Source organism: Notothenia coriiceps, unplaced genomic scaffold, assembly GCF_000735185.1.
Source record: "Notothenia coriiceps isolate Sejong01 unplaced genomic scaffold, NC01 NC01_scaffold00009970, whole genome shotgun sequence".
Lineage (NCBI taxonomy): Eukaryota > Metazoa > Chordata > Actinopteri > Perciformes > Nototheniidae > Notothenia > Notothenia coriiceps.
The window spans coordinates 20,111-32,594 of NW_011342671.1; the positions used below are offsets into that span (position 1 = coordinate 20,111).

General features: G+C 40.1%; 3 protein-coding genes across 3 annotated transcripts in view; 1 reads left to right on the plus strand and 2 right to left on the minus strand.

Annotated features, from left to right (window-relative positions):
- Positions 1 to 6,167: 6,167 nt before the first annotated feature.
- Positions 6,168 to 6,780, minus strand: LOC104945686 (kinase D-interacting substrate of 220 kDa-like). The gene is made up of 2 exons (XM_010771394.1): positions 6,501 to 6,780; positions 6,168 to 6,401 (listed from the first exon to the last, which is right to left on the minus strand). The coding sequence occupies exons 1-2, from the start codon at positions 6,624 to 6,626 to the stop codon at positions 6,216 to 6,218; spliced, it is 312 nt and encodes a 103-aa protein (XP_010769696.1). The 5' UTR covers positions 6,627 to 6,780; the 3' UTR covers positions 6,168 to 6,215.
- A 640-nt stretch (positions 6,781 to 7,420) lies between these two features.
- Positions 7,421 to 9,053, plus strand: LOC104945698 (follistatin-related protein 4-like). Its single transcript, XM_010771406.1, has 3 exons — positions 7,421 to 7,426; positions 7,874 to 7,983; positions 8,189 to 9,053. Exons 1-3 carry the CDS (start codon positions 7,421 to 7,423, stop codon positions 8,889 to 8,891), a joined length of 819 nt encoding a protein of 272 aa, XP_010769708.1. The 3' UTR covers positions 8,892 to 9,053.
- A 2,663-nt stretch (positions 9,054 to 11,716) lies between these two features.
- The window catches only part of LOC104945699 (follistatin-related protein 4-like), a 33,807-nt gene continuing 33,039 nt past the window's right edge, over positions 11,717 to 12,484 (minus strand). The window contains exon 10 of the mRNA XM_010771407.1: positions 11,717 to 11,833. Coding sequence (XP_010769709.1) covers positions 11,717 to 11,833 — 117 coding nt within the window. The remainder of the gene's footprint in view (positions 11,834 to 12,484) is intronic.

The window sequence follows — 12,484 nt, forward strand, 5'->3', positions numbered from 1 at the left end:
ACGGTCATTTACAATGATATAATAGTTATGATTGAAATCAATATCGGACTATGTATCGATTGAAATGTTACAACACTACACTGGAGCTGCAAATCGCAGTGTAACTTGACATCAGATTACGGCCAGTGAGTGCGTTTCAGTCGACGTCAAGAGTGACCAAGAGGGAGTGGTGTGTGTTCGAGTTAAAGAGAAGGACCCTACCCCCGGGCAATAAATCACCCCTTTACGACTTATGTCGTAAGGTTGATGAACAATTGAGGCTGCGTGTTTTTAAGTAAATAATAAGGTGGCCCAATAAAACACACGGAGAAGACGAGGGTGGTAAGGTGTAGCGTCTTTGCAGACAAGTTTGTTTTTGGTGAGTTTTGCAAGGTTCGATCCAGGCCCTTTAGCTCCTGATAATGAAAGAGGAAAGTCTACTGCTGAAGAGGTATTTAAGGTCTCTATTGGTAGGTATTAAGTTCGCGGCTTTAAGGAAAAATTTGTACCCTTCAGTTTACCTCTTTAGAAGAAGTCTGGAACTTTTTTAGAAGTTACCGGGGTTGGAAGGTTGACGATTTGGGACAAGAAGTATGAAAGGTGAGTTCTTTTGAGTAAGGTTGAGAATTTTACAATTGTTGAGAAGACTGTAATTAAATATGAAAAACATTAGACCTAGACATGAAACAACTCCCCTGTAATTTGTTAACCCAAGACTGGTACCCCATTTTTTTCTCCCGGCAAGAAAGGTCTAAAATCTCCGACTCGCCAACCTACAAGTGGTCGATCTCACCCCTCCTGTTCTAAAATTACAAACCGAAGGTATAACAAAGAAAAATTTTGGACCGGGTATAGGTTTGGATATTAAGGACCTTATTAAAAAAGGGATGTGCATCCTTTTGTACGGAGGCCTCGATTTTTTATTTTTATTTATTTCGGTTTTATTAAATTTGTCTCTGAAGGAACCTTCCCCCGTACCTTCACTTGTCTTTTGGAAAGTTACAGACGTGTAATTTTGGCGGTTAGTTTTCCATTCAGTCCCGGAGGTAAAGAGGGTTGTCGGGTTGGAAACAATTCAATTAGACGGTTGGGTTCCGGTGTAATATTGAATTTCTGCTGTTTTCATGCAGGTCTTACGAGGGTTTCAAAGGACTGTACCCCGGAAGTGCGACAACTTTTAAAGGGCTATAAGACAATGCCAAAGGAAGTTGGTTTGCAATTGGTACAATTTCCAATAGAGAGGTAAGGTGCTTGTACTTTCCGAGGGAGAAGTGTTTAAACTGTAGGAAGTGGTATGGCCAAAGGTACCCTTTGTATGGTAGGGGAGTGGATATCTTGTTACAAACCCAGGCACGTCATGGCTTAGACACAGGGACGGGGGGGAGAGAGAGGAGCAAAGGGGGGGAGAGAGAGAGGAACGAATGGGGGGAGAGAGATGTGATATGGTTTCCTGATGAACGTTTTGTTTGATAGGTGCTTGTGTGGGAAATGCCAGCCCATGGCCTCTGGAGAGAGTATGTGCTGCCGGGAGGTGGATGCACCTCGCACAACGCACCCAGGAACGAAAGCTAGCTCTGGTCCTTTTCCTGTTAGGGAAACTGTGGACTTGATGTCCTGACAGGCTGGAGTTTGTGCAACCTGCACAAACGCAATAGCTCACCATGATTAAAAATGATGAAATGTAATGTAAAATGACCTAAAAAATACTAGCTCACTAAATCACAACCGCTCAAACAAACTACTACCGTGAATTGAGCAGAGAAGGAGTCCGAGAAAGTTGTTCTCCTATGTCACGTAATATGACTCGTTTGACGTATGGCGTTAAGTAGCAGAGCTCAAAACGGCTACTTTCCCCTCTGAATTCCTGCCCTTATGTCTCGTAAAACATATGAAATCCTGCATTAACTTTTTAATTGTAATTTTCAGGCAAGGTTAAGCATAAATGTAATAAAAAAAAGGTTGCTCTTTAACACTCTTGCTACAGTATAAAAAATACAGTAAATGAAAATATGGGAAACAACCCTCAGAGGGTTAACGCATCTGACACTGTTTCTGAAGATATGTGCAAAAATAGAACTTGTAGGATTAGTTTAGAGTTTATTTCCTCCTCCTGGAGCAGAAAGTGTGATACATTCAAATGTCAGTTTCACTTAAATGATTCACATTTCTAGTAACAAGACCTCAGCGTGACTTTTCCTATTTTTATATATGTATCTGTGTTTTTTGATTTTTTCTCCCACACCCATGAATCAAGTACTGTATGTAGAGAACACAAGAGGCTTTGATTTCTGTCACTCACTTCACCATAACCGTCATCACATGGAGCACTAATATCTGTCATTATTACTCACATCTCTGCTGTAATCATGATTTGGCCTCACGGTGACACGTACGCATGCACCAACTGCACTTTAGACTTCCCTGTGACATTTCATATTTATGACCGTTGTTATTTTTTACTTCATCTTTAATGGCTAACACGTTCTTTTCAAATTACTGTCAGAAAATGTTTGATTTTCTCTAACTCCCTCCATCAGCACCTCCACTGTGATGGAGGCATCCCTGCTGTTCATCTTATTGATGAATTGTCCACATTTCATACACCAACCAACAGAAATGGGCTCCACTATTCTGATGTGTTTTCATACTACAATGAAATATATATTCATCACAGACTCCTGTAAGAATCAGTAAAATGTCTGATGTTGATCTTGACTGTAAAGGATACATATCTGATATTGCAAATACAGGATGAAAGAAGGACTAACTAAACGTGAGTAAACTGTAGCTGTTTTGAGCTTGTTCAGGTGAACTGACTATCACTTGTTTTACTGTCTTGATTGTTGACTGATTTGAACTAATAGAGAATAGAGACCAGGTTTTGTAGATATTTGATTCAACCAAAATTACTTTCTTGTTAAACATTTTTTTTTTCTTTTTACTGTATATGCATAGCTGTTTGCTCACTTGTAGACTGCTTTATGATATATTCCTGTAAGACTTTGGATATATTTCATACCCTGATATGTGACAAATCCTTCTTGGCACCTGCTCTCATCATTGTGTCTCTGCCCAGAAATGTTGTATCTACTAACTATGAACATAATCACATGTCTTTTCATATCTTGTTTGTTTAGTTTTTAAACTGCAATAAAGGATGCATTGATGCAAGATTCCTCGATGTCTGATGCTCTCACTGTGAGAAGCAGCCCTAATGATGAAAACATTACTCTTGTGTTTCTCTATGAATGTTTCAAATGTGTCATCATGCTATAGCAACAGTGCGGAGAAACCAACTGTGAGTCAGCTCCTCATGTTTTTACTTCTTACTGTACCATGTCTTTTTTTGTATATGCTGTGAATGATACATGACAGGGAGTTCTGCTGCTGTGTTCTCAGTCAGCCTGCAGTATCACACTTGATGCTGAGGACACCGCCTCCTGCACCTCCATTTTTTCTTGGGTCGGCTCACTGCTTTCATCCTGACTGAAGTATCTGCACAAGTGTTGGATGGATTACCATGAAATGTGGTACAGATATGGATGAAGCTCAGACGACTCTGTTTTTTTACCTAGCAACCCCAACGTTTTTACTTATCCAGTGGAATATCTTAACATCTTATCGACGGATTTGGCCTCAGATCAGCATACTAACATTACATGTTGACGTTGTAACTTAGCTAAATGCACCATTGTGTTTAAGTAAGGATTTACACATGTTTGTAAGACTGTTATTTTCTTTCTATTTGGGCCTTTTTGCCTTTATTACAAGAAGATACATACAGTATAGGACGGTATTTTGTTTAAATGACCTTGAATTTGTTCCAACGCAAGACATTTTAGATCTTGGTCTCCTTACATTTTATTCAAGGATGGATACAAAAAAAGTTCCCACCCACCTGTTGAAGCTAAAGTAGTTATTTTGACAGTCCAATGTTGTGATTTCCTCTTGACTTCGAAGGTTTTCACACACTTTAAAAGCTGCATATGGTCTTGTTAAATAAAAACACTTTCTCTAAGACAGCTGTTTTCCCACCACAACAAAACAAGCGGCTGATGATCAGCATTGCAAATGCATGTCTGAGTGGTTTGATTCTCAGCTAATACCAAAATAAATTCCACTCTGGGTATACAAAAAAGTCTTATTATTTATTTAACCAAAGCCTAAGCAGATTAGTTGCCCGACTGTTATTCAGACATTAAGCCTGCTTTCACCAAAACTGTTTACTTGCCTAAATATCACTAAAATATAATCTTTTAATGTGCCAAACAAGTGACAGTGGCGTGTCCAGCTCCGGCTGCTATCACATTTAATGTTGGAATAATTCAATTATCACCTAATCCACCAAACCTAATCCTCAGAGTTTGTGTTTATTTACTGATATTTTATGACAGTTTTGGTAAACAAACTTACGAAAAAGAAGAGTTTAAATGGTAGAAGAGTCAACAGTTTGGCCTTTGGAAAAAAGTCATATTATTGTATGTCGAAAATAATATAAAAAGAGTCATAGTATAGTATCTCGATAATTATCTTCAAGAAGTCCTAGTTTAGTTTGTTGAAAAATAAAGTGATTGATAAAGAATTGAAGGTCATATGGATAAAGTAAAGCAGTTGAGAGATCACTTCTCATTGTTGCCAGTTCATGTTGATATCAGATTGAAAACCTTTTTATTTGCAGCCCTTCGGAAGAGGATGGATGTGTGATTATGTTGTGGTTTGTCCACAGATACGTCAGTAAGCCGTGGATGAAAGCCGGCGTCTTCCTGTCTCCACTCTGTTGGGATTCACAGGAAATTGAAGCAGGCGTGAACAGGAAGGTAATTATCTGTGTGATCGGATTGTCCTACCTCACCGATGTTTGGCTCCAGGAAGTCTTTTCTTCTCCCTTTCACCTCATTGTTTCACTCTGAGGCTGAGGGGGTATTGACAGCGTCTGTCAGTAGAGCAAGTAATGGATGAATGGCCATGGATTGTCAGTGTGCGTTAAGACAATAGATAACATTACCATTACATTAACTTTCACCGTAGTGAAGGCCGGCTCGATGCACGCCTATCACTGGACCAAGACTATTAATGGCCGTGTGGGCAGGGATGGGGAACGGATGTCACATCACATCTGGGGACTTGTACCAAATGTCCTGTCATTTTCCATAGGCTAATTTTCTCATTGGTGTTTATGTGAATGTTTTTTGCATCAGCAGCTAGTCTTCTGATGGTCATTTAACTTAATAGTTAAGAAATAACACAGTGTAACATATTTGGTTATGATTTAAATTATGCACGGTTTTCCTGTTCTTACATTCAGGTCACATTTGTATTCCCCTTGTTTAAGATCACTAAGGACTTCGAGGACGACGACTTCAAGTTGACTTTTTCTGGGCGTCTTATTCTTAATGATAATTTTGTTTTGTTAATTACCATATGAATCAATACAAAAATAGTAGCACATGCTTACAATTAAGCATGTGTTTAAGCAATTAAGCAATTAAGCAATTAAGCAATTAAGCAAGCTCCACTTTTGTGGAATCAGCTTCCAGTTTGTGTTCGGACGGCAGACACCCTATCCGTTTTTAAGAGTGTGCTTAAGACCTTCCTTTTTGATAAAGCTTATAGTTAGGGCTGATTAGATTCAGCCCCTAGTTTTTCTGATATAGGCTTAGTTTGTTGGGGGACATCTTACTTCTTCCTTCTCTCTGTCTATACCTGTGTACTCTCATGTTCCGATTAACCCAGCTTCCCCAAATTTCTTTCTTTTTGGTGTCTATATACGCCGGGATCCGGAGTCATGGATGATCCTGCGGTCCTGTGTCATGGATTGCGAGTCCTGGATCTTGAGTCGTGGCTGTGGTCCTGGATCATAAGTCCTGAATGGATATACTCATGGATTCATCTTCCTATTATACACACATGCATTTCCAAACATTTGGACTACCTATGTTGCAAATGTATTATCTTTCTGAGACTGCCAAGGCACACNAGGACAGAGGGTCTGAGGACAGAGGGTCTAAGGACAGAGGGTGTCGTGTTGTCATACTGATATTCTGTACAAACTGTGAAGTCCACTGAGACAAATGTACATTTTATTCTAAGACTTTAGTGGGAATTCTGAGAAAAAAGTGGGAATTCTGAGAAAAAAGTGGGAATTCGGATAACAAGTGGTAAAACAATATAATAATTGTTTTCTCAGAATTGTGTAAGAATTGAATGATCCAATGAATATTGAAGATATTGACTCATTAATTCCCGTCCCGAACATAAGGTGATCTCTGGAATGTGTGTTTAGTCCCGTAGAATCTGATTTTATGGGAAGAGTTTTTCCTCACCGAGGCTCGGAACAGCTGCCAGTCTCCAAAGTTCATATTCATCTCCTTCTTCAGCTCGTCGATGTTACACTGCGTCAGCACACGGCCGTTCACGTTCGCCTGGAAACACACACACACGTTAGTGTCACACACACACACACACACACACACACACACACACACACACACACACACACACACACACACACACACACACACCTTCCTGATGGTGGCGCTGTAGTTTCCCATCATGCTTTGGTCGATGCCCTCGATCAGGTGCACCCTCTCGCAGACGCCCTCCGTGGTCATGGAGCTGAGGAGGACGGGGGGAATGGAGCCCTGCATACAGAGACACTGGTTAAATTCTCGCAGTAAACACGTCTGCTCACTAAACCTCTTAAAGTGCAGCCACACACAGGAAGTGACATCACGTTAGTGTATCTACACAGACATCTTATTAACAGAGAGATGCATGAGTCCCAGCGCTCACTGACATGTCTTTAGTTCTGATATAAATAGAATAGAATTGGTCTTAATGGTCTCACATGCAGAGCACACAGTGAAATGTGTTCTCTGCTTTTAACCCATCCTAGTATCAGGAGTCTAGCACCAGGAGCAGTGGGCAGCTACTGTAACAGTAGCTGCCCACTGCTCCTGGTGCTAGACTCCTGATACTAGGATGGGTTAAAAGCAGAGAACACATTTCACTGTGTGCTCTGCATGTGAGACCATTNATGGTTAGATATAGATTAGAACGTTGCTCTATTTAAATTGTACTTATTTTTTACATTTATCACATTACACAAACACAACCGAACATTCCCCAACAATAGATATATGGCAGATTACAAAATAATGCTAATAATAATAATGCTAATACAGCTGACATAAATGAAAGTGTCATCAGCATACATGTTCACCTCACATCCAGTGCCCACTGATGGCAAGTCATTTATAAAGAGGCTGAATATAATTGGGCCCAGAATAGATCCCTGGGGTACACCCAGTTCATTCCTCAGGGGTGGTGATGTCTCGCCACCTACCCTAACACACTGAACTCTATCTGACAGATAGGAGCTCATCCAGTCTATTGCACTGGGTGAGAAATTAAAATAAGACATTTTATGAATGAGTACTTGATGATTGTAAGATCTAAGAAGATTGCTCCAACAATGCCTCCTCCTCCATTTTTGATTTAATATTTTCCAAAACGAAACAATTTTTCTGGCTGTAGATATATTCATAGGAATGTACAGAAGCATTGTGTTTGTAGTAAAATATCTCAAGCAGCATTAACATTTTGGTTCAGTAAAAATAGTATTTTAATTATGGCGTTCTTTTTGTTTTTTAAATTAATGTTTTTGCAACTCTGACATTGCAGTGCTGGCCAGATTTGAAGTTAACTATGTTCATATCCATCTGCAAAGTCGATGAGTCAATGAATAACATTTTTATTTGGAATTGTGTAAATCTTTTGCTTACAGTCTCTGCTCCCAAAATACATTGAAATGGAAAATATCATTGTCCATATCATGGTAATAATCCTTCTTATAGATACCTAATGTTTATACTGCTCTGTGCACTGTCTATAGGTCATTCCTCAAGCCAGTGTGGGAGAGGTGCATCATGCCATCCGCACAACTTTCCAGAGGGTCAGCGACTTCTTTATTCCTCCAACCAACCTCATCATCACACACGTGAGGTAAAGCAGCAAACCTGCGCACACACACACACACTCACACTCACACTAACCCCTTCATCGTCCTCCGACCTCATTGCTCGCTCATCACGGCTGTCCTTCTGAAGCGAAGGAGAAAAGAGCAAATGAGAATCTCCATGTTTGATAATCACTGCCCCCAAAAATCTAGAAAGGCTATTAACCTTTCCTCTGACCTTTGTCAATTTAGGTTTGCCTTCGTCTTCCTCAAAAACGAACCTGCGGTACACAAGATCGACCTTGAGACCTTCCATCGCGTCAAGACCATCAGCCTGAAGAACTACAGCTGCATACCGGTCAGCATGGCGTACACACACCTGAGCGGCTTCTACTTCGTCCAGTGCGAGAGCAAGAGCCACCTGAAAGCCCCGCCCCAGCTGCTCATCGACAGCGTGACGGACGCAGTGATTGGTCCAAACCTGAACATCACTGGGCAGGCCTTTGTGTCGCCGGATGGCCGCTACATTGTGACGCCCGACCCTCAGAGCTCCAAGTTGATAGTACAGACAGTGTCGTTCCAGGGGGAGCTGGGTCTGAACCAGGAAGTGGACGAGCCAATAGCTGTGTCCGATTTGGCTTTCCAGCCGTCCTTCACGGAGTCCAACCAGCACGTGGTTGTCGCCACCTCGAGCTCAGGGACGGACCTGCTGTTTGCCGATCTGTCCTCGGGCCGCACTGAGGTTCTGCGGAGCCTCAAGGAGCCCCTGGCCCCCCAAGCCTGGCCCTGGGGAGGCCCCAACAGAGTAGTGGTCTCCAGCGGTTTGTTTGGACAGTACCTTGTGACGCCGTCAGCCGAGTCCCTCTTTGTCCTGAATGGTAAACAGAGAACGCCTCACTGTGAAGTGTCAGACATCAAGAGAGGAAACACAGTCGTCTGGGTCGGCGAGGTATGAGTAAAAAGGGGAAAAAAAGAAAGATGAAGATTAGAGACAAACGTAAATGGAAAAAAAGGAAAGATCAGGCCAAATTACCTATTATACAGATTTATGTGAAGATCAGTTGTGGACTCAACCCTGGGACTGAGCGAGAGGGATACATGCCTGGGTTTATTGTAACAAAACTACACTTAAAATTAGAGTAATTGAGAAAAACATTAAGAAACCCTGTTGTGATATTTCTATTGGGAGAAAGTGTCAATGCCGTTCAGTGCAACAGTGATCTATGTTCACTTAAATATACAGAATTGTACATTATTGCACTTCCTTCCATGCTATCACAGCAAATAGGTACCTGAAGAGGGGTTATTAACAAACTATGAACTATGCACAATGCTCACTTTTTTTAGAGTAAAAAGCTTTCCGATTTTGTTTATCTCAACAATGTTTGTCGTTATCACCAGTGCTGCATATAATCACCAGAAACTGTCCGTCTGTCCTGTCTGCCTTTAGTGTATGTGTGTTCTGAGTCCTTTTAAAAGCTACCAACCCATCCGTTTATTGGCCTTTGTCATGGTATTGTACTGTATCCTCCCTCTGAAAGCTCTCATTCTTCTCATGCCGGCAGAGGTTGGCTTTATGCACATGTGTAATTCCTTCTATTTACATTGTCTATCCAAAGAGCCCGATTGGTCCATTAGCTGTTGTCATTGGATGTTTTCGCTCGCAAAGGCAGCCTAACCAGAAATGAACAGTACATATTGCGGTCTCTTGCAATGGTGTAATCTCTCCCCTGCTGTCCCTCACATTTATTCTGTACCTGCAGCACAATTCTGATCTGCAGAGCCTGAAAATGCCACTTAGCAGATTTCCTCAGGGTAATGACTCCTCTTTACTCTGACCCCACATGCTGAGGCCGCGCCAAAGTGCCATCAACTCGCTATCGAACGGGCTGTGAGCATTTTTACTTCCTCCCTGAGAGCTGTGCATCAAGATCAATCTCTAAGGCAGGTACTACGCTTGCCATGTGTTAGTTATTCCACTTTGTTACACATAGAACATGTTTGTATTTCTTTCTGTCTAGTCTGCAAGAAAAACTTTTAAAAGCAACCACATTTGCACAGGCATAACAGCCTGTTTCACTGACACTAACCTACCGTACTGTTTTAAACATCGACATTGTATCACTACTTTTGAACAACCCTGGTATTATCTGTCTCGAGGCAGGAACCGAATAAACACCAGCAACTCTTTGTCCTTCAAAATAGCAGGTATGTTCACTCTGTGGTTGTGTAATTTGCTTTTTCCCATTTGCACTAATAATCGTAATGATGATCCATTAGCAACAAGACAACGCCACTGCAGCTCTGCAGATGTAATAATGATATCAGAAGTTACTGGAATCTCTCAAACATCTATGCCTTTTGACGGTAGTGACGAGAAACATTCATATTTATCCAACATTCACACTTAATGTCACGTAGATGTAGGGCTAACATTAGTGCCAGTCTTGGGGAAAACACTTTTTCTTTCTTTGTTTTTTTGTCATTGCCTCCAAGCTTCAAATTAACATACTAAAAACAATTACTATCCCCTAATATTCAGTGTTAATATCCTTTACCATCTGGCAGAGATGTTTTCTCATTTTAGGTTATAAAATAAATGATGGGTTACTGTGAATTGGCTGTTTTACACGCAAAATGTGTATTCTCCCTAAATTCACATTTAATGAATTGTTATTTATAAAACAGACACACTTAGAACACTTTAATTGCAATTTTTTTTATATACTTTAATTTATTTTTTAAATGAACTTTATTTAACCAGCATAGACAAGCTATAGGCAAAACAGTATAATCAATTCATTAATAAAAATACATCTTTCATATCAAATACAATGTAAAGTACTTTAGAAAAAGCAGCATTAATGCTCAGTCCCTGCATGGAAAGATAGATATCTTCTAAATGATCTCAGCAAGCTCTCTTGTATATTATACAGTATGTGACCACTGTACAAATACTCACAGCCTATAGAAATGTGCAGTTGTTGACCCTTTTGTTTGGCAGTTACATACAACTCCACAGAAGGAGTGCTTAAGGAAGAGAGTATCATCCAGCTGGAGTCTTGTGAATGGAGAATATCTGCTAATGTGGTTTGCTTTTCCTCCCCAGGAATAAACAACGGCCCACATAAAATACTAACTATCATCTCCTAATACGTAGTTGTGCCTGTAACTCCCCAATGCGATGCAATGTGTAGGTAAGGGAAAAAAAGAAAACGCAGGAGTGAAGCCGATTAGTCGTTCTTGTTTGTAATTTAGGTATTTGCTGCTAATCAGCCATGAAGTTACTTTCTGGCATGAAAGCCTGTTGATGACTCAATGATAGACCACTGTTGCACTGAGGAGAAAAATATACTATCTTGACATACATTTATGTTTATGAATGGAAATTTGTCAAATTGGTAGCCCAGTTTTCTCACTGTATCAAAAATAAATATATTCTTACTGTTTAAAAAAAGGCTCTGAGGCTTCGTAAAGTCACTTTCCCATCCAAAGTCACTCCCCTGGTGGCTCTAAATGAGCATCTACAGTATTGGGCGGCTCTGAGACATGCATGTAATAAAAACAGACCTTCAACATGATCATCTCTCAATGATCTCTAGCACTCACTCACGGTTTACTTGTGAAAAAGTCACCTTCCCTCCCTCTCTTCGACACGTCCGTCAGCTTATCTCTTAAGGTCGATTCAGCAGTTTGACACCGCTACTAGAGCCCCGGAGATCAAGAACAAAGAGACTGCAGCCCACTCGCTGATATTACTAAATAATTGGCTAGCTCGTGTTATTTGTTTGGATCTACCTTCAGTGTCACATGAATATTTAAGTCCCTCTCCTCGAACCCTCCTGTGAGGGGCTGCTCAGCTGACCCGCTTGGTGTGATAGACATTGATAGGAACCACTGTTGTAGATAACATTGTTCATGTTTAGAACACGTTCAGACATGATGAAACTGACTGTACAGTTTTCTTTATGCATTTTGTGTGTTCTGGTTTATGAGGGAATTGTTTTGTAAGAAAAAATTGAATTAAATATATTGTAAAAATCAGTCAAGTTGATGTGTTTTCTTGAATGTATTGATTGGAATTTATGTTGTTGTTCCATTGTTTGCAATGTCAAATTACCTTCTTGATTAATAGTAAACTATTTATATAAATATTTAAGAAAATGCTAATTACAATTTATTTAAAATATTCCTGAAATTCATCAAATCCAGAAACTTGAATCAGTTTGTCACTATTGCTTGGAAAATGAAAACTAAAACAATTTTTTTTAGTCTTAAAACGATATGTCTGACAGTAACTTATTAATAATCATTTGTATCATCATCTCACCTTTTAAAATCAAGTGAGTTGATTTTAAATCAATAAAAAAAACAATAATTTACTTTTAAAGCTGCTTCAATCAATCAATCAATGTTTATTTATATAGCCCAATATCACAAATGTTACATTGGTCTCAGTGGACTTCACAGTTTGTACAGAATATCAGTATGACAATACGACACCCTCTGTCCTTAGCCCCTCACATCGTTTCCAAATGTTTGGAAATG

What these genes read in the sequence shown, in the direction of transcription:
- LOC104945686 (XM_010771394.1), bottom strand. Translation starts at nt 6,626, where the DNA reads ATGCAGGGCTCCATTCCCCCCGTCCTCCTCAGCTCCATGACCACGGAG. An exon ending in ACAGCGCCACCATCAGGAAG is followed by an intron (nt 6,402 to 6,500) that starts GTGTGTGTGTGT and finishes GTGTGTTTCCAG; the next exon opens with GCGAACGTGAACGGCCGTGT.
- LOC104945698 (XM_010771406.1), top strand. An exon ending in CTCATCATCACACACGTGAG is followed by an intron (nt 7,984 to 8,188) that starts GTAAAGCAGCAA and finishes TTGTCAATTTAG; the next exon opens with GTTTGCCTTCGTCTTCCTCA.